At 44.0% G+C, this 24,691-nt stretch overlaps 1 protein-coding gene and 1 long non-coding RNA gene across 3 annotated transcripts in view; one reads left to right on the top strand and one right to left on the bottom strand.

Moving 5' to 3' along the window:
- The window catches only part of tex2 (testis expressed 2), a 30,433-nt gene extending 7,609 nt beyond the window's left edge, over window positions 1–22,824 (top strand). The window contains exons 4-14 of one of the 2 annotated variants that reach the window (XM_030407647.1): window positions 7,305–9,069; window positions 11,430–11,630; window positions 13,090–13,453; window positions 14,118–14,407; window positions 14,914–15,057; window positions 15,155–15,254; window positions 17,596–17,716; window positions 18,269–18,385; window positions 18,683–18,892; window positions 19,983–20,103; window positions 21,001–22,824. In XM_030407647.1, coding sequence (XP_030263507.1) covers window positions 7,330–9,069; window positions 11,430–11,630; window positions 13,090–13,453; window positions 14,118–14,407; window positions 14,914–15,057; window positions 15,155–15,254; window positions 17,596–17,716; window positions 18,269–18,385; window positions 18,683–18,892; window positions 19,983–20,103; window positions 21,001–21,150 — 3,558 coding nt within the window. In that variant the 5' untranslated portion in view covers window positions 7,305–7,329 and the 3' untranslated portion in view covers window positions 21,151–22,824. Of the gene's footprint in view, window positions 1–7,304; window positions 9,070–11,429; window positions 11,631–13,089; window positions 13,454–14,117; window positions 14,408–14,913; window positions 15,058–15,154; window positions 15,255–17,595; window positions 17,717–18,262; window positions 18,386–18,682; window positions 18,893–19,982; window positions 20,104–21,000 lie in introns of both variants that reach the window. The other variant, XM_030407646.1, reaches the window with a different exon arrangement.
- An 871-nt stretch (window positions 22,825–23,695) lies between these two features.
- LOC115575794 (uncharacterized) lies at window positions 23,696–24,689 on the bottom strand. The gene is made up of 4 exons (XR_003982735.1): window positions 24,448–24,689; window positions 24,269–24,364; window positions 24,028–24,078; window positions 23,696–23,854 (listed from the first exon to the last, which is right to left on the bottom strand). It is a non-coding gene; the product is annotated as an uncharacterized LOC115575794 (long non-coding RNA).
- Window positions 24,690–24,691: the final 2 nt, after the last annotated feature.

Raw genomic sequence — 24,691 nt, 5'->3', positions numbered from 1 at the left:
CCCAAAACTTCTTTTCATCTATTCCTGGAAAGTCAGTCGTTTCCCCTCGAGCCTCTGTCCTTTCCCTTTACTTTACTTTTACTCCTGCACTCCTCTTTTTCTCCCTCCATCCATCTGTCCTCCAGCGAGCACTTTAAGTGGCCAGTCTCGGTGTTAGGGGACTAACACCTCGACAGCCCTCCCCGGAGCTATTTTAAGAACTGCTGCCTGTGTTGCCTCCTGTCAGAGTCCGGTCAGAGTTTCCCTCTGTGGTAAATAAGAGAGGGTGTAGATTGGCCTTCGTGTCACAAGGTGATTTCTTCTAAAAACAATGTAAACAGCCATTGAAAATTGTATTTCCTTGTAATTTCTCCCCTTATTATTTTTCTTCCTTCCTTGGTATAAGTCTTCAGTGCATCTACATGTATAAAACTACAGCACTGTACATGCGTGCGATGTAACCAGGGTGACTGGGACCGGCGTTCCCTTGAGAGTGGAGCATGAGTATACACGACTTGTGGTGTGTCTATGTGCTCTCAGTGTTTGTGTCTCTCCTTCCTCTCTACCTGCTGTAGGTGCTCTCTGCTCATTACCGGCATTGCATCACGTGACTGAGGAGCTCATCTCTCTGGGCTGTTAATCGACTGCTCCGTCAGCCTCTCGCTCCTGTGTTCATCCCTCATCTCTCCTCGATCTGTCTTCCCACCATCACCCTCCCCCCTTTTTTAAACGCCTCGCCGACTTGCTCCGTACTCGACGTGCTCTCTCCATTTCCTCCTGCCCCATTTTATGGGGGTACGCTCCAGACATTTCTTCCTCCTCGTTTGACTTTTTTCCTGTTTGATCTTCCTCCTGTGCAAATTTTTGGCAAGCTAACTTATTAACATCCTTCAGTTGAGGTCGTGTCAGTCTGTCCGCGACCCCCTGATGACACATCCCATCACATCAGCGGACTGTTACTTAAAGAGAAGCACTCAGTAGTTAGGGAATTTTAATCAAACAAGGAGAAACAATGACATGATGAAGTTCCTTTGAAGCAAAAATACCTTCTAAATCCTCCTCTGACTGAAGTTTGCTCAGCCCACATCATCCATGTCATTGCAAAATAAGGATGTGTTATTTCCAAGTCAGAGCACAGGCTTGGAGGTTTTTTCTTTTTTTTTTTAAGTCAAAAATCTCAGCCTCTGCTTAAGTAACTGTTGAGTCATTGGTATTGATCCATGACTTGAAATAACTCCCACGAATACAGATATTTCACCATTTTGTGCTGAAGGACGATAAAGGTCTTGAAGGGGAACTCATCTTATGCTGAAAGTTAGTTTAAAGGTGTTGGGGAGTGCTACTGCTTCTGTGAATAAAGTTGTGTGAAACCCTTTGTGGCTACAGACGGAGCTGTGCGAAGTCTGAGAAATCGCCTCTCGAGAGATGTCACCTGAATCGGCGTCGGCCTAGGCTGAACACTAGAAATAAAGACGTGTTCACCAGACCTCTCCTCGTCTGTGCTTGAGGCTAGAGACTTGAGGCTACGTTAGCTGCCGTGTGTCAAAGCTCACGGACACAACCTGTTGGCAGTTGAGTTGCATTGTGGGTAATGGAGGTGCCATGGTTTGATAAAGAAGAAAAAAGTGTTGGGTTAAAAAGATTGCTGCTTCTTCTGCATTGTTTCGGATCGTTTTGACTCTGTAGTGAGTCAGATAGTGTTATTGGAGTGCAGCGCTGAAATGGTGGAGTGCTCTTCTACACACTCTCACTTTCACCTTTCTCTCTCATGGTGTACGTGCTGTTATTCAGTCCTCCACCGGCAGCTTATTAGGAGGCTTAATCCTAGCCAACATGTCCATTCGGGCCCCGTATGGATCAATTGAGGGCTTTTAAAAATGGGTCCCAAGTGGGTTTGTCCTTGCATTGTTACAATCATCCATTGTTAGACGTTTTATTTCTCTCTTTTTTTACAGTGCACTTTTTAACACTGGTTTTGATAAGTGCTACCCAGATAAACAACAGAGAATTGAGGTTAGAACTAAGTGTGAATGGCTAAGTGGCTGCAGTAATGTAAAGTGGTACCTTGTAGTTTTGGAGAAAAATATTCAGAATTAGAATATTTACAGTATAAATGAGGTCAGAATACAAACTCAGAAGTATTTATCTTTATCCATAAGTGATTAAACAAGCTGCTCTCAGAGGAAATTAAGGTCCCCAGAACACTGTTTGAAGGTAGAAAGGTGGCGGGGTCCGCCAAATATAAACAAATGGAAACAGCATGATATTTTATTGTCCTTAGTTTGTTTATTAAGCTTGTTTCTGCATAAAAAAATCCGTCAAAACCGTTCTGTTCTGCTCGTTAAAACTAGTCTGTGCACAATTTGAGGGGCTTGTAGGTGGGTTTTATTACCATCGGTAGTGCCAAGCTAACTGTTTCCCCATTTCCACTATCTATGCTAAGCTATGCTAACTGGGTGCTGGCTGTTCTCTCCACCAGAAAGAAGAATAGTGCTCCCAAAAAAGTCTAACTTTTGCTTTAAGTTTACTACAATTCTGCAGACTGCCACCTGACTTCCCGTCATTCCTCTAACCATCACAACAGCCATAATGAATGTGAAAAAGTACCCTGGTCCGTGTTCTGTGGGGTTTGGGAGACTCCTTGTATAAGGACTGTGGGTGCTCACAGGGCAAGAAGGAACACACATACACACTCACCCCTCCCGCTGCAGACGCCTCCTCAGGGCCTGATATTTGTCAGGGTGTGTGACAGCCGGGAAGTATCTACCCATCCATCAAGTGCAGCGAGAGGAGAGGGAGAGCAGGTGAGTCTCTGTCACAGAGAGAAGGAAAGAAAGACTGAAAGAAGGCCTCTATGGAATCTGTCTGAGCATCTGTCACGCCCAGTGTATCAACTGGAATGAAACGAGAAGAAAATAAAGGATAGTGTGGCGAATACTGCTTTCTTTCTTTTTTTTTTTTTTTGAAGCGCAGCTGGATGTGTTAAATCAATTACGAGCGCTTCTTGGCTCTTAAAAAACGAGATTAAATTAGTGCTTTTCAGTGGTTCATTCAGCTGCGAGAGGAGAGACACGATATGCTGAAGGCGGCACAAACTGACCATAAATACATCCCTGTCTCTCTTTCGATGCCCACTCTGTACCTCCCTCCTCTTCACCACTCATTCTCATCTTTCTTCTCCCTGTCTGTGCCCAATAATTAAGACACATGTAAGTTTTAATGGTGTCGATGTATTTCGAGTTGAAGCAGAAATTAAGATTGTGGATAAGGAAATGTTTCCTCAATCTAAAATTGAGTTCACTGTGCAGCTTTTTCTGGGCCATTTTCTTCTTTTTCTCTCCAGGCTGCCCCCTTTCCCTTTTCCACCGTCTGTTCCCCCTCTTATATTATTCTTTTGCCCTGCTGCTTTTAACCTCCCTCCCCTCCTCGCTCGTCTCCTGGGGTGCTGGCTTTAGCTGATTAGAGTGGCACGGCTTGCCTTGATTAATTGGATGAGCCTTGTCTCCGTGCCAGACTCCCCACTCCTCCTCCTCTCCTCCACATCCAGAATCAGCTAAAGCAAACAGAGGCCTTTTAGTGGCAGCGGTGCATTGAAATAACCAAATCTGTGGTTGTGTCAGCAAACATTGTGGATGTTGGACTTCGTTATACCTGAGAGGGAGCCTGACATGTTTTCCAATTTGTCATCTATGTTTTTTTTAGCTCTCATAAAGAATAGGATGAGCCAAATTAGCAGTATATACTTTATTTTATATATATTTAAATTATACAATAAATGGCTGTAACTGTCAAAAAACAAAGACGCACCAGAGAAACTGAATCAACAAGGAAACAAAAAAGTCGTATCTACAAAACTAGATATTAAAATGTAAGAATTCTGCAATAAAATGTCTCAAAACTACTCGACCTCTGTTATATATTTTGTTGAGTTGTGTATACCTTATGTTTTAACAATGTCCGTACCCAAAAAAACCCCACAAGTTTACTTAAAGTAACGGTGTGTCGGTTTCAGTGTGTCGAATGTTGCTACACGTGGGACGGCAAATTGGCAAACGAGACGAAACATGAATAAAACTTATCTCGTCTGTGAATTTTAATACCTGTGTCACGTTAGATTCTTGTCAGCAGCGATGGTTGTTTAATGGTGTGTTCACCCCAATCGAAGCGATCGTTTGTCTGTATTCAAGGTTACTCACGCAGTGTTTATCCGCCCCAAACAGCCAGATTACTTCACTGTACATTAGCCATAAGCTAGGGTTGAGGAGTAGCAGCACTCAACACACGTACATTTCCCCCCTCCAGCTCCAGTCATTACAGTACTTAAACACATGTTTTCTGCACTCTGGGTGTTTATTCCTCCAGTAGGTCTTGCTATGCACCCGACGCTCCGGCCGACCCTGAGCAGCGGCTCTTCCCCCAGCTCTGCCCGGCCCTCAACACAATACTCTACATATTCTACGTTTAACAGATAATCAGTGTAGGACTATTAGCCACGATCCACATACAGTATGTGATGACCATGGACTGACACTCAACAATCCTGTCAGTCCTGTGATTTGAGGTTGAGATGCTGTGTCTCTGTGTCCTCATTATACCTGAATCCAATAAAACTTGGAACCCTCCTTCTCTGCTCACCCCCTCGACCTCCGCAATGTTTTAGTCCGTCCTCCAGGCTTTGATGACAACAACAACCACTTCCATCTCCGTGGCTCTGTCTCCCCGCTCATTTGTCTCCTCCCTCCTCTCTGACACTTTCCATTGTCTGTGTCATCCTCCCTGTTTTCCCTCTCTCTCTCTGTTTCTACTGTCTTTAAGTGAATTCCACTTCAAAAGCCGGTCTCTGAAAGGTCGTCAGCAGCCTCCACAGACCCCCCAGGGCTCTTCATCTTTCTTCTTTTTTGTTGCTCTTTTTTTTCCTGTCTCTTTCCGTGTTTTTATTCGATCTGCCGTGCCCCTAGCACAGCCATGGCAGGAGCAGTGCGCACGCACGCACACACACACACACACACACTCAAAAATGACGCACACAAAACCCATTGTAGCGCAGCCAAGTGAATGGCTGGCTGGGAAAGTCAAATGTTCTGTTATTTCATCCCGGCAAACACAATCTCTGGAGATGCATTTCCAACCAGAGAGCCCCCGAGGGATGCCAGGGCTTTCTCAGAAATGCAGACAATCACACAAACTAACTGCTCTGTTGTTTCCCTCCGTCTCTCCTTCTTCCATTATGGGCCATTTTTATCAAGCCCGAGTGACTCTGTGTGTGTGTGCAGACAGCTTGTTTGTATGTGTTTGTGTGTTTGATTTGCTCTGCCTGTTTGATAATGCTAACCAGGGAGGATAGACTCTATACGATGTGGAAGAATAAACAGGCACAAATAACTCAATAACAACATTTAGTGAAATCACTGCGTGATGAATGACTTTGGTTCTGCTGTGTTGAGACCATACAATAGGCGCCTCGTTCCTGTGATCACTGGAGCCTAACAGCTCCTTTGTGCTGTGATTATGTCCTGCATATCGTTATGATTGAGCGGGGGGAGGACGGTTTGTTATATTTATGTATATGTTTATGTCTTTTAGAGATGCAATAAAGCACAGAAATAATGCAATACATGACAGTCAAAGCCTGCTAAAAGACTAGATGTAACGACTGAATGACAAAGCACAACAAATGAAATGAGCAGCATCAGAACATTATCTCAGAAATATAAACAGGTAAAATGAATTCAAGCTCCTGAGGTTCATCATTTTAAAGGGGACCTATTAAGCTTTTTCATTTTTTACAGGTCCCTGTGCATTTAAAAGTTTAAAAGGTCTGCACCAAAAGAGGGTCCTCTCTCCCACAGAAAGGCTGTGTCAGTAGTCCTGACTTTAATTATGTGACTTTCTGACATCACACCCTACATCACCAAAGCACACATAAGCATAATTTATGCCTGGCATGTACAAATCAATTTAGCACAGCTGCCCAGTACCTGTTAGCTGTGCTGGCTAAGGTGTGTGTGAGCTGACCAATCAGAGTAGACTGTATATTCAGGAAGGAGGCCTTAAAGAGACAGGAGCTACAACATAGTGTTTCAAACAGAGGGGGAATATAGAGCTGCAGTATCAAGCAGAATGAGACAACTGATGTTTCTTTGAGCACATGTAAACCGATTCTAGTTGTAACCAAAATGAAATTATGAAGCTAATGTATACCAATATTTCTCCTTTTAAATGAATTAGTACACACAAGGTCTTTATGTAACAAGGGGTTAAGTGATTATGCACAATGTGATGAGTGTATGCATTTTAGCATCTTATCAGCTCATTGTTTTGGTTCAACAACTCAACTGTACTGGTTTAGGGTTACAGGGTTCTCAGTATCACCGTTTCCTGCAGCAGCACTCAGTGGAGCTATGATAATTTACAGTATGCGGAGGATACATCCACAGCACCGGGTGGCAGAGAGACGGAGTTCGTGACAAGATAGTAAGCATACAGTAGTATTCATCTGCTCGAGAGCCAGATATTTTCCTCAGGAGTTGGAAGAGACCAAAACAGAGAGGTAACATAAGAGGGAACATCTGATTCACCAGTTGGCCAGAAACAGGACTCTGAACGAATGCTTATGTTGAATGTGTAAATATAAATTAGAATCAGTTCTAGTGGCAATAGCATTGGTAAAATCAACAGCTGTTCAACTTTAGAAGGTGATGATATGTCAATGGTATGTTTTTTTCCTTGTTGTGCTGCCCTCAAGTGGACACATTAATCAACTAATGCAGATTTGTGTTATTATTATTATTATTATTATTATATTATTATTATTATTATTATTATTATTATTATTATTATAAATGCTGATTTTACCATCTGTCAGAGTAGCAGCCCTTTCTCCTTTCTCATTTTCAGCACCTCACAGCATTAGCCAGCTGCAGGCCACTGCCCCCTGTGGAGGGTGGAGTTAAATACAGCCTCACTTCAAGGCTCATGTGTTCTGAAATAACCTATTAATCATGAAGCCATAGTGGGGGTGAGCGAGTGAGTAGGATGCTGGTAAGACATAGGGAGGCCAGGCCCAAGAGCGACTCTGTCTGTCAGCTACAGCCTTGCATAATGAGGGCTAATGGATTGGGGAGCCTGGACATACCTGTCCAGTCCACTCACATTAGGATGAATAAAGAGCTGCAGGGCTGTTCTCTTCTGTCCTGTGTGCGTGTGTGCATGGAGAGTGTATAGAGAATGTGGGGATCTCGGAAGTTATTCTGTCATGTTCCTGATCTCCTTCCAATGTTTCAGTGTTTCTGTGGTTGTCAACAGTGTGTTTCTATCTCCCCCAGGCTGTGAGCCCTGTGCAGGGTGGTGATGAGCAGTCAGGGCAGCAGCAGCAGGGGAAGTGGACAGCATGCTGACACTCGTCCCCCTCGCCAGGCCCCCGGACCCAAGCTGCAGGTGCAGCGCTCCCTCTCTCGCGACACCATCACCATCCACTTCTCTGCTCTGGGGAAGGAGGAAGACGACGAGGAAGAGGAGCTCTACGGGGTTGGATCTGCTGGGGATAAATCTGGGCTTGATGATGCAGAGGGACTGCAAGGTCTAGAAACTTTGGGGGCAGATGACCAGTCTGTGGCCACAGGCTTGGAGGCAAAAGAAGAGCTGCTGTTTGAATCTGCTAATGTGGAGACCTCCTTAGGAGCTGCTGTGCTCCCTGTTTCCTCCACTGATCTGTCTGTGGAGCCCTCCTGCCCTCAACCACACACACCCTCTCCAGCCATGACTATTATTCCTACTTCCACCCACCTGAGCTCCAACCCTCCTGCCAGCTCCTCCTGGCCCTTAGATCGACCATCAGCCACACCCCCATCCACGAGCTCCAACACCTCCTCCCCTTGCAAGTCCACAACACTGTCCTCCTCCAAACCGTTCCTGAGCCTGGTCAGGTCCTTGTCCAATGACATCGAGTCTCGAGAGACCGCTTCTGCGCCAACCTCTGTTGCGCCATCGCACGCACGCCACCGTCACTTAATGAAATCTTTTGTTAAGTCTCTTTCTACTGACACTTCAAAGGCCGAACATCAGGAGGGGCCTCTTCATCACTTCCTTCATCACCCCCCTCAGCAGCAAGTACAGTCCTCCCAGCGGCCACCTCGCAACATGCAGCTCTTCAAACAGTTCTCCCAGCCTCGCTTGACCTCCTGCCCTGTCACAGTCACTCACGCGGGTGGAGACTCCAAAACAGCCCCCTCGTCCCCCATTATGTCCCCAGATGGTAGGTCTTTCTTCAAGGTCCAAGAGGTGGAGGCGAGGATAGAAGATACGAAGCGACGGTTGTCGGAGGTGATGTCAGACCCCCTGCAGCTTTTTAGTAAAATCATGGGGGATGAATCTGGCGTGGGAGCTGTTGGAACTGCAGCTCATCGTGCCAGATTGCTGTCCTCCAGTGCGTCAGAGCTCAGTGGAGTGACAGCAGTAAACGGACACGCAGAAGGTAACAACTACAGCATCAAGGAGGAGGAAGGTGCAGAAGGGGAAGAAGAGGAGGAAACCCCAACGGGAAAGGGCCCCGACTCTGTTTTTTTCTCCTTCCCTTCACTGGCACCAGCTTCATCCCTTGGACAGGCCTCCTCATCCACCTTCCCCAAGTCTCCTTCTCTCACTCTGGGTCGTTGCTCTATGTCGGCCCTGGTGGCTCGGCAGGAAGACGAGGACTTCTGTGAACTGTACAGTGAAGACTTTGATATATGTACCGATACAGAAACACCAGATGGGGACCATCCAAGGTCTGGGCTGCCCCGTACTGGTAGCACTGGGCTGTGTAGTGAACTTGACACAGAGGAAGAGGAGAAAATGGAGGAGGAGTTTGAGACTGTGCCTGTGACTGGCCTCATCTTCCTGATGCAGTTGGTGTACTGGTATTTAGTCCTTCCAGTGCCACCATATGTATGTGCGGTGGTGCACGGGATTGTTGGCGGTTTCATGTTGGCCTTGCTGGTCCTTTGGCTGTCCTCTCCTCGGCGCCCCTCATTGGGGACGAGAAGAGGGAGGCGGAGGATGGATCCCTGGAATGTGGCCCAGTTGGATATCAAAGAACCAGGAATCTTCAAGGTGAGACAAACTGTGCTGTGGATGTCCCAGACTCTATGTAGACTTATGATCTAGCTTTCAAGACTTTGTCCTAGCTGTCCTAGCCTGAGGTATATAATTGTATTTTCTTTTTTACAATTTTGTCTCCAGTTTAGTTTCGGAGGGGGTTTGCTTGTTAGTTTTACTTACAAACTGTGCATTTAACTAAAATGTTTTTTTTCACACCAAGTTATAGTTTTTAGTTTGGTTCGAGTTTAGTACATCTAAGATGCACACTTTGCACAGATTTAAACTTTCTTGATAGTTAAAGGAAAGACTCCGATTTGAATGTCAGTGTGCAAAAAAGACCTTGTTGTATCCATAGAGTTGACATAATCTATCTTAGTTATAATAGATTCAACTGTAGAAGTTTTACACATGTAGCTGATAACATCAGCTTGATAAAAGGTGAGTGCAGTGCATTTGTCTCACTGTGCCTTGGAGAAACTGCCCTAAGTGAGGATGCTGCAGTACACAAAATGCCTATTCTTTTGTTTACTATCAAGCAGTAGTTAAATTGTGGGAGGTAGGATTGATGTCGCCAAGAGCTTTTGTTTTGTATCTTTGACAACATGTTCCTCGCTCTCACATTTTATCATCCTCTCGCACCAGCTAGGCGCTGAAATCTCCCCTGTTGTTTCAATTGAATTGGCTTTGCTCTCAGAGCCTCCTTTGGGACTGACAAGGTGGGAGTTTGGATGCAAGTTAAACTCAGAGCAACCTCATGGGGACCAGCAGTAAGAATTGGGGTTATATTGGACTACAGCTTAGCTCTGAATCAGGGACATTCAGATGAGAGGTTGACCGCATTTGCCCCCCTGTTCTCAGCTAACCTCTCCTCAGTGATTCTTGAAGCTCTCCCAGAAGAGAAATGTTCAGTAGTTTGAGGGGGTTATGTAAGGATGTGTACTGTGTGTATGTGTGTGTGCCTTAGTGGGTATCAAGCTGTTGCACGGTAGAGCCTCATGACTAGCGGGCACAGCTGTTCCAGAAGAGGAGAACATGATACACACAGATGAACGATAGACCCTGGAGCACAAGAGTGCAGGGCAGCAACAGTGGGGACGAACTTTCTTCTCTCTCTTCAAATTTCATTTCCTCTGACGATCAACAAAGAGTGTTTCAGATGTGCCACTTTATCTTTTGTTGTGTTTTGTTGATACATACCGGCGGTGTGATCTGATTATGATTCTAGAAAATACTGGAAGGAGGGATATTTACAGTTGGCAGATGGAAGTGTTGTATCCTGACACTTTTTTTCATGTTTTAACAGTTAATTAAGTGGACTTGTTGCTGTTCTTGGAGGTGTTTTGTTGCACTTCGCGGTGGCTTAATCTGTTCTGTTTACGAGAAAGGCCCAACAATGATATGAGATTATCACAGATATATAAGCTTTTCCTGCAAATATGTTGGCTAACAAGAAACAGTTAACAAAAATTGCAGCACAAAGAATGCCGAAGATATGTCTGTGGTCGCCATTATAGGTCGTTTAAGGGGTCCCTATAAAATATAGTTTAGTTTAGTGGGTTTATGCTTTGTCTGTGATATAAAGGGGGGAAAGAATAACATGGATGTATATTCTTATTAAACGTTATAAACATTTTTTAGATATTGGTTTTAGCTTAATATCCATCATTGTTATTGTTGGGGCTCTACTCTTGTGGGGAGATCAACAATAAATTTGCACTATGTAAGAAATTTGGTTGCACACAACATTCAAAACCAGCACATTGAGGAATAACATTTTAGATTCTATATATCTTCAACTTATTGATCTTCAAACAACTTTTCAACCCAAGCCAAGTCATGTTTTCACTGATGTCCGGTGTCCGCGATTTTCTACAAAACTTGGATGGAGAAGTGGTCTCAGCCCAGAATAGACTCCATTAACTTTGTGTTTTAAAACATTGTGGGATTGGATGTTTTTTGACATTATTTTAATTTAGGTTGCTGGTATCTATGAGTGAGTAGATGCAGATCCAAATATATTTAATTTGATATTGGACTACATGGGATTGTTGGGCCTTGGTGAAGGTATGCGTTCTACTGAGTGCCATTCTGGTTTATAGTTATATTGAATCGAAGTCGGAAATTCTAGTACTGTGACAGCACTATTACCTTCTGTCGTCCTTCAGACAACGTTTCACGGATAAAACATGGTAACTTGGGTTAACATGCAACAAAAAAACAATAAATCTTTCAACAGTAATGGCATGCAAAGTCAACGAGTGAGTTTTCCTCTGAGTTTGACTGGGAGTCTGATGTGTAATGTGCTGTGAGAATACATTTTGAGTCACTGTCATTTATAACTCCACCCCTCTCCACCCCACTATGTCTCTCAGGGCTGGATGAATGAGATACACAGCTACGACCCGGAGATGTACCACGCCACCCTGACCCACTCTGTTTACGTCCGTCTGGAGGGCTCCGTCCTGCGTCTGTCCAAACCCAACCGCAACATCTCCCGCCGTGCCACTCACAATGAGCCCAAACCCGACGTCACCTACATCAGCCAGAAGATCTATGACCTAACTGACAGCAAGGTGTGGTGGTTGTGGGTGTACGAGGGCAATGACAGATGCTGGAATGCTTTGTCATATGTGTGTGTGAGAGAAGGACACACTGAAGGGGGGGGCATTAATGTGTTAAGTGTGTGTGTCACCGCTGGCTCTCCAGTGTATTTGTGTGCTTAACAGATAGTGACATCGAGCACACGTCCCCTCATATTTGTCTTTGCCTGAGTGCATGCTTGCTAATAGGTCATGTTCAGTGACAAAGCCACTCAGAGTCACATATTGTGTGTAAACATGGGGTGAATATAACAGGTCACTGACCCTGCACACACAACTGTGTGCTGACTCGATGGTTTTTGTGAGTCTGAAGGCAGGACAGTAGGAGGACAATTGTCGTGTCAGTGTATGACGGAGCGAAGAGGTCATCACGGTCGTCCTCACCATGCAGCCACAGCGCTCTCTTTCTTCCTGAGCTGAATGGCCATTGGTGAATTCACCATCATTATTCTGAAAGTTTAGACTGTTTTGAATGTTATCTGCGTTTTAAGATGCCAGACTATTACACATAATAGTGTCCTCAAACATGCATTCATAGTTGAGCTTGGATTGTTTGACACAACAACCACGTGGTGCTCTTATTTTGGTGGCTAATCCTGTCTTGTAATACTGTTTTGCGACACTTTCGGTAGCTAACTACAGCCAAGAATAGCTGGCAAAGACCAGTAGTTGTCTGTTACACAGTGATATGCTGCCCCCTTTACTTTTGGAGCTACCATTGAATTCTGGCAGTATTTTACGAATTGCACCAACGAGTGAGTTATATTACAAATAATTCCCAGTACAGTTTCACAAACGGGGGAAATTAGCTATAGGGACCAGAACAGTTTTTTATATCAGAGTTGAAAGATGTTTATTTCTGCTTTAAACTTGGAAATGTACCCACTTTTGGAGCTGGCCTATAGTGGCCATTCAAGGAACTGCAGTTTTGGCTCAATTTGTATGTTTTTTTTAAGGTTGCTGCTTGGTTAGGCTGGATTAAGAATGTATGTTTGAATGAATATAGAAAAAAACACACAACATACAGTGCAACACTGGTTACTACTACTACTTTCAAGCTGCTTTGTTGGCTGCTTTCATCATCAACAAAACAAAAGACATGTTCTGACATTACGGGGCAAAGGCAAATTGAGCTTTGGGTTAGATAAATATAAATACATAATAGATGAGTCACTTGCAGTCCTCCCTTCATTGCCTTTTTTTTTTTGGTTCTATTTTCAAAACATTTTTACGCCCTGAGTTGCTGTCTCACACCCCCAGAGCAAGTCTGCCACATACGATGTATTTATAGCTTCAACGTGCACTGCACATTTTTTCCCCTTTTGTCCTCATTTCAATGTGTGCATTCTTCTTCCCCAAAAACAACAACAGCATGATAACATCATCACGTTCATACTTTTGAGCATCTGATATGCTCTTTATGCCCCTATAGATCCAGCTGGTGCCCCAAAGCTTGGCTCGGAAGAGAGTTTGGAACAAGAAGTACCCTATCTGCATTGAGCTCGCCAAACAGGAGGACTTCATGTCCAAAGCCCAGGGAGAGAAGCCGGAAGGTGGGGAGGACAAATTAACTGGGCTGGTGGAGAAGCTGGAGCGGACGGACAAATGTGAGAAAGTTGAAGCGTCGGGATCGGCAGAGGAACCCAAAAGACCGACCTCTGGAGGCGGGGACCTGACAATCTACCTGTTTGGGAGGACGGGTCGGGAAAAGGAAGAGTGGTTCCGGAGATTTCTTCTGGCGTCCCGGGTGAAGTCGGAGGGGAGGGTTGGCAGTCTGTCTGGCATTTGCAAGAGTGGTGAGTTTAAGGCTGGGCCATGTACAGTAGGTTTATCTGTCTCTGTCACAGTTCCCACACACAAAGCATAGAGACACACAACAACGTCCCGCAGTCAGAATTGCCATTCTCTTGAGTATGTAACTGCACAGCCATCAGATCTATGCATAAGCCCCAGCTTAGGGACTGCCAATCCCCTCAACTGAGCGAACAGATGAGTGTGAATGGGTCAGCAGGATTACATGCACAGAGAAGCAGCATATTATAGTATTGGTCTCCACTGTGGGATATAAGCCTGCAAGGATAAGGCTCGGTTCAAAGGGAAACACTGGCACTGTGCGTGTCCAGTGATAAAGGCGGTGGAGGGTGAACAGGATTACTGGAAAGATGATTTAAATACCAAGCTGTTTTCTTGGATATACATGGCAATTATGTTGAAAATTAGTATGTCATTGCTATTGTGAGTCAGGGAGATGATGCGGTGTGTCTCTGGTGTAAAGCATGCTGATTCAGAGTTGTGAGAAAACCCAACAAAAAGTCTTGATGATACATTAAGTATGTGAATTATGATGCCTTGATTAATTGCCTTGATTGATTGATGCAATTACGGCAAAATGTTAATGATGCATAAGCATGTCACACTGACGTCCCCTCCCTGCATTTCCCCTCCACCCTCCACGTTTAGCCTTCCTGCCCTCCCACAGCCGCAGTAGCAGCACCCAATCTGGCGGAGGCCTGGAGGCGGACAGCAGGAGCAGCAGCCGAGGGAGCCTGGAGGAGCTGTCTCAGCCTCGCCACAGAGAGGCCTCTTCTGCCCTCGCCTGTGGCTCCACTGGGGGGATGAGGCAGAAGATGCTTCTGGACTATAATGTCTACATGGCTAAATACGTCAACCCCCAGGCACCACAGAGAAGCCCGACTGCCACTGACAGCCCTGGTCAAAGTCCCGAGGGGAGCCCCAAAACTACCAAAAAGGTAGGAAAGAGAGGGATGCAGGAAAGGCAAACTGGGGGTAGCTAGTTGTTAAGGAAATTGAACATCTGAAGCACAATATCAACTAAATCAGCTCCTGCGTTTTCACTTAAAGGTACCCTTTAGAGGTTTTGACCACTATTAGTGCTATAGAGTAATGTTTGTCTGAGTGGGTCCCCATTTATGCTTGCATTGCTGTCTGATTCAGTTTCATAGCAGGAAGAGCGCCACGCTTGACTTAGCTGCCAACCATGTAATAACGACATCACATGATGCACAGGGGCCCCAAATAACTAAAAGAAATGTCGGAAATGACTTTCTTTACAATCTTAGTTCGATCCAGAACAACATTTGGAAAAGCAAAATGTGCCCAACAGTAAGCTTGTGCCCTAGCAGTTTAATCCAGCCGTGTGAAATAGACTGTTATCATACTTGAATTGAACCTATTACCTTAATTTTATGTGAGAAAGATTAACGCTACAGTACAAGCCTGTCTGTGTGCCCTCCAGATACGCAGGAGTTCAGAGGAGGCTGTGGAGCCTGAGGCCTGGGTTAATGCCTTTCTTGGAAGGATATTCTGGGACTTCCTGGGAGAGAAGTACTGGGCCAACGTCGTCTCCAAAAAGATCCAAATGAAGCTCAGTAAGATCAGGGTGGGTCCTCGCACTATCTCACACAAATCTGCCGTGTCACGAGTGTGATCAGTTCAAGAGATAATTCTGATTCTCTGTATGTTTTCTCGGTCTTTAGCTGCCGTATCTTATGAATGAGCTGACCCTCACAGAGCTCGACATGGGCTTCTCCATTCCTAAAATCCTCCACGCCTCCTCACCATCTGTGGACCACCAAGGTAGGTGTGTGTTCTGGATGGTCTGCGACAATAGAGATTTATTACGTTCCTGTCACCTGTCGTCTTTCCCCTCCTCTGCTATCCTTCATTATAACCCGGGCGGTTCCCCCTCTTGCGTTTCTGACAGAGTAGAGAGACTTTACTTCTCAGCTCGATCTATCCATCTCCTACCGTCCCTCCATCTCCCCTACGCTTTGCTCTTCTTCTCTCTGGATAAAGACATTTTCCCCTCTCCCTCTCTCCTCGGGAGTCCAGCCCCTCTGTGCGCCTCGCTCTATTAGGCCACAGTAATTAAACTTCACGTCTCTCGTCCCCCCACATCCATTACTGAAACACTGACTCACCCTGCCTGCCGCCTGCCTTTAGCCCCTGCGAAGAGACTGGTCTGCCACACAGAGACAATACAGACACGATGGGTATATTAATTCCTACTGTGGCTGTTGGTCTGGGGAGAAAATGTGGAAAGAGAAGCTTATGAAGGGGATGGAAAGGGAACAGGCCGTGGGAGGTGTGTTACACTCATTAGTGGTGCTTTTAAGCAGGGTAAGGGAGGAGTGGTTTCCGTCCTTATTTTAGAATATTCAGGGTTTTTTTTTTAGACGCTCTTGTCTAAAGATACAAGAGCATTGACAATGTGGCACCTTTTTCCGCTCGGCTGAACGAGCCAGTCATGAGTCATTCTCCTGTCAGCCACATTTCCACAGCTGAGTCTGCAATGCTCGTTAATGTGCTCCATCTGAGCCTGTACACCCACAGAAAATACACTCATCGAGCATCATCGGTTGATCCCAGCGCATAATCAGGCCTGGTGGGAACGGCATCTCTGAAAAGTGCTGCGCTGTAAACCTGCCTGAGCCTAACGGGAGGCGTTTGCTGCGGTAGTAACACACCTAATTTTGTATCTTGCATGTTTTTCTTTGCTCTAGCGCTGATGAGAAGGAGGAGAGGGAGAGTGCTTCCTGACTCATTAATGCTGGGAATACATGAGCGGATTTATGATATTGAGCCTGTGCTCCAAGAACTGCTAAACGCACACGGCTGATATAATTTTATATCATTTTACAATCCAGCACCTTGACGTTGATAATGTAACCAGTTTTAGTACGACTATCCATTACACTCGACTATCGATATGATTGAACGTAAAGTGAAATCTACAGTCACACCAGTGGCTCTGTGAGACGGTTACACTGAGTGTACAGAAAACCAAACCATTAAATGTGATAAAGGGCAATTTGGATTGTAAAAACGAGCCAAAGACGTCAAATAAAGTCATTTTCAGACTGTGAAGGCATGACGTGTAAAGCATGGGTTGCAGTTTGGTATGGTACAGTTTAAACATCATCAGTGTTTTTTTAAGATCGTTTTCCACTGCTACCATCTTAGTTCAGCCTGTCTCTTGCAAGTACTTTCATTGTCTCGTACACAACAATTACAGTGAAGCAGACAATGACACTCTTAGAGCTCAGGCTCTAACTTTGCTCTTAGAAATATGTATAAGGATATATACAACAAAGGGTAACTCCACCAATTAAATGCATTTAAGTGTTTTTACAGACTTTGGGGAGTACTACTGCGTATGTTTAAAAAAATGGTAAAGCCTTTTGTGGCTCCAGAGGAAGCTGCATGTAATCTGAAAAAATTTACACTGTTGCAATGTTGCATTGTGGGTACTGTAGGAACCAGGTCCACAAAAGCAAGTTCCATAAATTAATTTCACTGCATTTCAAGAAAAAGCAACACATAAGGTGTATTTTACAATAACTTGAATCCAAAGCAATGTCCTGTCTCATATTATGTTGCAGTTATTATGATATATTTCCCAGTTCTATGTAGAAACACACACGCTTATTTATATTGATTCCTCAATTGTGAATCACTCACAGGCTGTCTCTCCCTCCTGTGTGTCTTGTTCTAGACGGGGACAACGGGACATCTTGACTTAATGCCGTCATTTAGCGTCTATTTGACGCGGCTGCCTGCCACACACACACACACAAATCAATGAGCATTTGTGGAGGAAGGAGCGAGGCAGAGGATTAATAAAACACCACTTATCGGTTGCAGAGGTTAGCACTCAATGAGAAAACAGCAGGGGGATCGAAATCTGAATAGCTCTCCCGTTGCCTCCTGAAAAGTGTGAGGCGTAAACAGGAAGTAGCTTGATGAAGTCAGCCAATAGAGCTGACCTTTTCAGTGTTTGCGAGAGGATAGGTCGTCTTCCTGGCGGGTCCGCGTGGGGGCTTCACAGCAATTAGAAACCAGGCAGGAGGTCATTCAGAGTTGGCCATTTATGATGCTGCTTTGATTAATATTGAAAACGATACATGTCTGTGTCCAGGTTTGTGGTTTGATCTGGAGATCTCCTACTCGGGCTCCTTCCTCATGACGCTAGAGACCAAGATGAACCTTGCCCGTCTGGGGAAGGAAGGCGAGGGGCTCGGGGAGCACGGGAAAGAGTGGTGAGGCTTTCAAATACACCCAGTAATTTCCTCTTTCACAGCTTGTAATGAGGCTCGGTCTGATTTTTAAACTATCTGACAGATTTTTGTGATTGATCCTTTACAGCTTGTCCTCATTTTTCTTGGTAATGTCATATAATACATCCTCAGTGGATGTTTGAAGGATTAACTTTTTTTTGCTAAACAAACAGCTCTGAAGTGGATGTTAATTGGGCAGATTTGCATGTAGAACCAATCTGTTTTTTTTTTCACAATTCCCTACCCTTTTTCTGTTGGTTCTTCCTCCCTTCTCTTAATCTACTAATCCTCTCTCTGGATGCTTTCCACTGTGGATTTGTCCAATTTGACTGGTGAGTTTTGGAATGGATGCCTGTCACTGAAACAATTCATTTTGCTCTGGATTGTGGAAACACTGGAGATTCATTTCCTGTGATTTACATCAGATGCATTTAATGGGATTTAGTTCTAATTCTAAATGGTTCTGTGTAAAGTCATTAGACTTTGCAGCAGTGAGGGTGTGTTTATTTGTGTGTGTGTGTGTGACAGGCCCAGGCCGCGGACATACTGCCTGGCAGACAGCGATGAGGAATCGTCCAGCGCTGGCTCATCGGATGAGGAGGATCCCCCAGAACTTCTCAGTGACAAGCCCGTTCCTCCAGGAGCCGAGGGGTGAGCGACTGCCTCTTTACAACAGCATCTTAATTGAAAATGGGCAGAAACGGATTCACACTGATGTGTCAAAGCAGAATGTTTTGCCCTCTCAGTCCACCCGCCCACCCACTCAGTCCCACACGTTCGAAAGCTCGCTGCTGATTTAATGTAGCACCTGGTCACTCCCCTCCATCGTGGGTGCTGAGTAGCGAGAGATGCTGTTATGAATAAATGATGAACCTGACTCACTCCTTGCCTCCCCTCCTTCTCCTCCTCCTCCTCCCTCTCCTCTGTTTGCACCCTCTGCTTACGTAGCTATGTGGGAGGCCACAGGCCCAGCAAGATCATGCGCTTCGTGGACAAGATAGCCAAGTCGAAGTACTTCCAGAAGGCCACGGAGACGGAGTTCATTAAGAAGAAGATGGAGGAGGTGTCCAACACGCCGCTGCTGCTCACTGTGGAGGTGCAGGAGTGCCGCGGGACGCTGGCTGTCAACATCCCACCTCCCCCAACGGACAGGATTTGGTACGTTCACTTCCAGGGAGGAGAGCAGTCGAGACTGGTGGATGAAATCAGGGATCCTTGCTTGAGGATATAACTCAGCACCCTCTGCTGGGTGTTAAGTGAACAAAAGAAGAAGAATGTTTAATCACCAGTGGACTAATTACACTTAACATTTAAGAAAATGAGGGCACAGAGGTATATTTTCATTAAAGATGTACACACTTTGTAAGCTTAATTCTAATGAATGTCGAATTCATCCAATCGCCCTTATTATTCCGATCACCTTCATCTGCATCTACCTAAGTGATTCCCAAGCTGTGGGTCAGGACCAATAAAAATCCGAAGTGTCATTAGATGTCTAAATTATGAGAGGAGCTATATGTACAAAATTTTCTTTAAAACAGTTACAAATTTGACTAAAATTCTTAATAGAGCTTTGAGCAGTAACTGTGTTGACGTCATGTCAAAGACGTCTACATATTGGGATTGAGAGTCACCTACTGATGTTAGCATGCTAAGCAGCTAGCCTCTGCCTCATATTACAATATATTATGGTGGTTAGTTTCTATAGGATCTAGCCTGCAAGAAACCACGTTCGGCAGCAAGGAAAGAAGTGACAGAAGTAGAAGCAAAACATTAGTTAGCAAACTTGCATATAGCACCTTTAAAAAAAAGAAAAAGATAATTCTGCATACTTTGTGCCCTAAGTTATGCTTTAAAGTCCAATCTTATGGACTGTCATGGAGTCCTTCACTAAGAAATCTACAGTCCAGCAGCTTTACTTAAAAAAATGTCCACAGGTTTGTATCAGACAGGGAAGGTCATATGCGGTCAATAAAAAAAGTGAGTTATACATGTAAATAGCGACAAATTGTTGCATTGAGCCCCTGTAAACAATGTTGAGAACCACTGACCTACAGCATCATCGTGATCTTTATCAGTATCACACATTTCCTCATCAAAGTGTCTCATCTTGTAAAATAAAAAAACGTATCGGATTTGGTAGAATAAACAAAATATACCTGTTTTCTGAGAATCCAACAATGAAGCCACATCAGTTTGTGTGAGACTATCTAGTTTTTCACTGTCAGTGTTTCGTCTTGGCTGTCAGGTACGGTTTCCGGAGTCCGCCTCACATAGAGCTGAAAGCTCGGCCTAAACTGGGCGAGAGGGAGGTCACTTTGGTTCATGTCACCGACTGGATTGAGAAGAAACTGGACCAGGAGTTCCAGGTGAGAACAACGGGAAGCTGTGCATGCAAATGTTTAATCACAAGGACAAAGACCGCCACCCCCAGATGTTTTAGGGTGAAAATTCAGGTGATAAAGGAGGATTCATTTACGGCTGCCCACCTACACACACTTCAAAGCAGTGAGCCTGTGGCTTTCCCACCCCTCATATATATATCCAAAGTAATGATACGCCTGCTGTTATACAACCGCCCTGAGGCACACCTGCAAACTACTGTGTCCCTGTCAGGTCTACCACACATCTACATTTATCCCCATCCGACTCCTCTGGGGGTTATTATTATGTACCGCCCCCCCTTCAACCTTTCCTGCGGTAAAATACAGTGCTGCAGTGAACACTGTTGTCATCTGTGAGTGAGTGTGTACATCTGGCTTTCAATAAATGCTGGACTCACATGGGGTGTTGTTATTCGGGGGATTTTAGCAGTTCTTCAAACATTTATACTCCCATGCTACTGTCTTTATTTGACACTACATAGTAGTTTCTGCTCCATTTCCTCCACTACACACTCACAATAGCTTTTGTGGGTATATTTTCTTTGTTTAAAGGCTCAACATTTAAAAACTACAATTAACAGGAGAATGTGAAGGAACATCATATTTAAAAATGTGGCAAAAGATTTCCACATATTGTGGTACAGAGATATCCTCTGAAGTTAGCATGCTAACTAGCTAGCTCCATGCCACTTTTTTACCTCATGAGGTGATTTTTTCCAGTAGTTAACAATACCAACATTCCCCCGGTGCTCCAAGCCAAGTTTAAAAAAATTCAAATAAGAAAATAAAGAATAGTTGAAATGTTGTGTTTCAGTATCCTCTTCGTGTATTCATTATTTTAAGATGTTTTTGCTTGTTGCTGTTCTCGTCCCCCCCCCACAGAAAATATTCGTGATGCCAAACATGGATGACTTATGGCTACCCATAATGCACTCTGCCATGGACACGCGTTCAAATGCCAACTTGGTTACTGTGACAGATGATGCCTTGAAGGACCCAGAACCTGAGGAGTCTGAGGTCTCGGACATGTGAAGACTGATGGACAGACGGACATTTTATCATCGTGGCAATATGACAAAGACTCCCCTGCCCCTGCCCTCAGGCACCCATGGGTGCAGCAACAGGGCCGGGCCCACCCTCCAATATTTCTACCCACAGTCCAATCCCATTGTTGCGCCAGTCATGAAGTGCACTCGCGAAAACTTGGACGTGTTGGGCGAGCTGTGACTCACAGACTGCCATCCAATCGCACAGCTTTAATTGTGTGGCAGCAAACGCTACGACTAACTCTCTGATGAAAGACTCCACATGGGGCATGTCGAGACTGTTCCACCAGACAAACAGCCATCAGATTCAACTAGAAGAACCATAATACCTGTGATGTACAGCTGCACCAAACACGATGGTTGTACAGCGTCGACTTTTTGCGCGACCTTTCTAACCCAGCAGTTTACCGTTTGCTACAACTCTACGAGAACTTTGAGGCCACTGATGAAGTGACTGAGCAAAAAGCTTGAAGGGAAAAATTGGAAGATGATTTTGCTGGAAGCCCCTGCGTCCGTTTAAATATACATTTCACAGGGAAATCAAGACTCTTTTTTTTCCCACCCATCCACACTGCTGCCTGTGCCAGCTGCCTGGCACCTTTATGCAAACAGATCAACGGCGCTGTGTCCATGGGAGATACTCGTGAATCTACTGTGGACACATCATCATACAGCCTGTGTGCATTTAACTGTAGGGACTAGAGATGAAAAAAAAAAAAAACTACATGGGGTGAGTTAAAACATATCTGCGAACACAGCAGCTGAACATTGCCTAGGTCTGATGAATGTATAATTAGGAACGCGGCTCCCTAGCTGTGCGAGGGAAACAGCTCATTCACTGACGACGTGCTTTCACGCGACATGCTTCAAGACTTCTCTTCATGTTATATTCAGAGTTGGGGAAAAAGTAATAATTTTTCTGTTTTTATTGCCAAAGCAATCTTTCAGTCCTCTCCTTCGAAGGCTACTGTGTGAAGCAATCGGTTAATTATCTTGTGTTTTTATTGAGGCGGTGAAGTAGAGCTCAAGTTTGATGTACATGTGACCTGCAGGGAGGATTTCTTTTTTTTGTGGAGCAGGGGACTGAAACCCTTCTGTGAAAATCGTGAATAGAGAGGGAAACATGCCCTCCCTTCCTGTTTTATTTGAATAAAAATAACCTACTGGATATTAGCCATATAATTTAATGTTGACAGCGGACACCCAGCTAATGAATGCTCTTATTTGTTGACTTATTTATTGGTTTGTTGTAGTTTGCTGTTCTATTAAACAATAAACTTTCAAAAGTAACTTTGTGATCTGCCAAGACAACCCGGCTGCTTTACAGGTGTTTAAATTATTATTTTTTTTTCTACATGCGTTTCGTTCAAATGTGTGTTGGCAAAGTGTATGAGGCAGAAAGTGCCTTTAAAAATAATCAAACATTCCTCCATGGTGAGCCACCACATCTGTCGCTTCAGTCGAGGATCGAGAGAGAAAACTGTCTGTGTGCCATTAATGTGTCTGTCGGAGACATGCCCTTTGTTTTCACAGGTTCTTTCGATGTTGTTCATTTGCACAGTGATGAAAATATGAGAAACATTGCTGTTGTGTTCAGTGATGTCACAGAATGTTCTGGTTCTGATCGTTGTGGATCAATAAAACCTTTTGCTTGGAAACAGTTTGTGCTGCCTTGTGGTTGTGAGGGAAGATGAAGAAAATTTGAAGATACCAGATCTCGCTCATGAGGCATCGATCTCTGTGTCAGATTTCTTCACTTATCAATATTAAATAAATAGATACATAAACATATACGCCTATCAAGGAATTCCTGAAACAAATAAATGGGGCAATAAATATAAACTTAAGTATAGATACATTACATACAATTTAGCTTTTTTTGTATTTCAAAAGCATACCTATTCTTGTATTTAATACTGACTAAAATTGCATTACATACAGGGCTGCAACAGTTACCATTATTGATTATTCTGGTGTTTAGGGTTAGGGTTAGGCCTAACCCCTAACCCCCCCCCCCCCCCCCCCCCCCCCAACTACTGAATTAAATTTCTGTCTATTATGAAAATTATTCTATTATATTAACTGATGTCATCAAATCAAATCTTATGTTGTTCATCAACCAGTCCAAAACCTAAAGATAACTATATTTACAGGGGTATGATACCAAAAAAAACCCCATAAAATTAAGGATTTAATCTAAATTCTGATTCCAGCCTCTAAAAATTAGAATATTTCCTGGTTTCTTCACTCCCAAGAGTAAATCAAATTCTATTTGATAATGAAATATAATCCTGCATACCTCTGAGCGCATTTTTTTGCACAAAGTCATGGCTGTGAAATGCCTTCGGATTCTGTGTCTTGCTTTAAAAGAGCAACTTGGTGAGATAGCCAAGAAACTCCAGTTATGACAAGACATGACATGATCTTGCACTATTCTTGACCTGAGTGGCAAAGATGGGCCAATCAGGTTCAAAGTTAAGTGCTGAAAAATGTATTTACCAAAACATGTAAAAGAATGAAATAGACAACAATTCTGTGTTTGTTGACAAATGCTTTATTTGGACGGGATACAGCCTACAGTGCAAACATAAATATTCTGGTACAACAACACACACTTACAAACCCGAAACTTATATCACCTTTTAAATTGACAGCAGCGTGTTCGTTCCTCCAGCATCATAGTCTGATTTCTGTGGAAATAAAACGGCTTTAAGTAAACTCAATTACTGAAAACACCGTCCATTTCAGAGTGAACGTGTGTTATGTCAGATGTGAGTTGTCTTCAATCTTAATCAGAAGTCTAACGCATCATGATCATCATTCATAACCATTAGAAGCCTCTCTGCTCACTCCAGATACTTACTATGGTGATATTCCTGCAATCATTCTGCAACAACGCCCATTTACAGTATTCCTGCAAAGAGAAAAGAAAATATCTGCATGAATTTGATTATTAAACTCATAAATACATCCTGGAGTTTGTGGGTCAAGTCAGATAGAATGTTGACTTCATTTTTACATCAGAAGTCTAACGCACTAAAATCATCATTCATGAACCAAAAGAAGGCGATTAAAAGGAGGTTTTTCCCTCATTTAATACTCACTGTAGTAAATCAAAATGGAGCACACCACCCATCTGCCCACGTGTGGACGTGCAATCAACTCAAAAACACTGCATCGATCCGAGTTAATCACTCAGCCTGTAAACAAAATAACATAGTGTTAGTAGGAGGAATATAATACATCAAATTTGCAATTATATGTTGTAAAATGTCAAACTTACCTGCACATTTCTACGCCGTTGCGGCCTAGTCCCTCTGCTCAAGGATGCAAACTCAAATCACGTTTCATATTAAACCCTTAAATAAAAGAAAATTAAAAAACATGCAGCTACTATATATTACATGTAAATATTAAATAGTATATAATCTTTTCCCAGTCGTGTTAGACGGAGACATTCGGCGCATGACTGCAACAAGCATGCTCTCACGGGGCGGACGGACTTCAGGAGAAATGTCCCCCGGATG

Source organism: Sparus aurata, chromosome 23 (genome assembly GCF_900880675.1).
Source record: "Sparus aurata chromosome 23, fSpaAur1.1, whole genome shotgun sequence".
NCBI lineage: Eukaryota > Metazoa > Chordata > Actinopteri > Spariformes > Sparidae > Sparus > Sparus aurata.
This window is presented reverse-complemented; position numbering and strand designations above follow the sequence as displayed.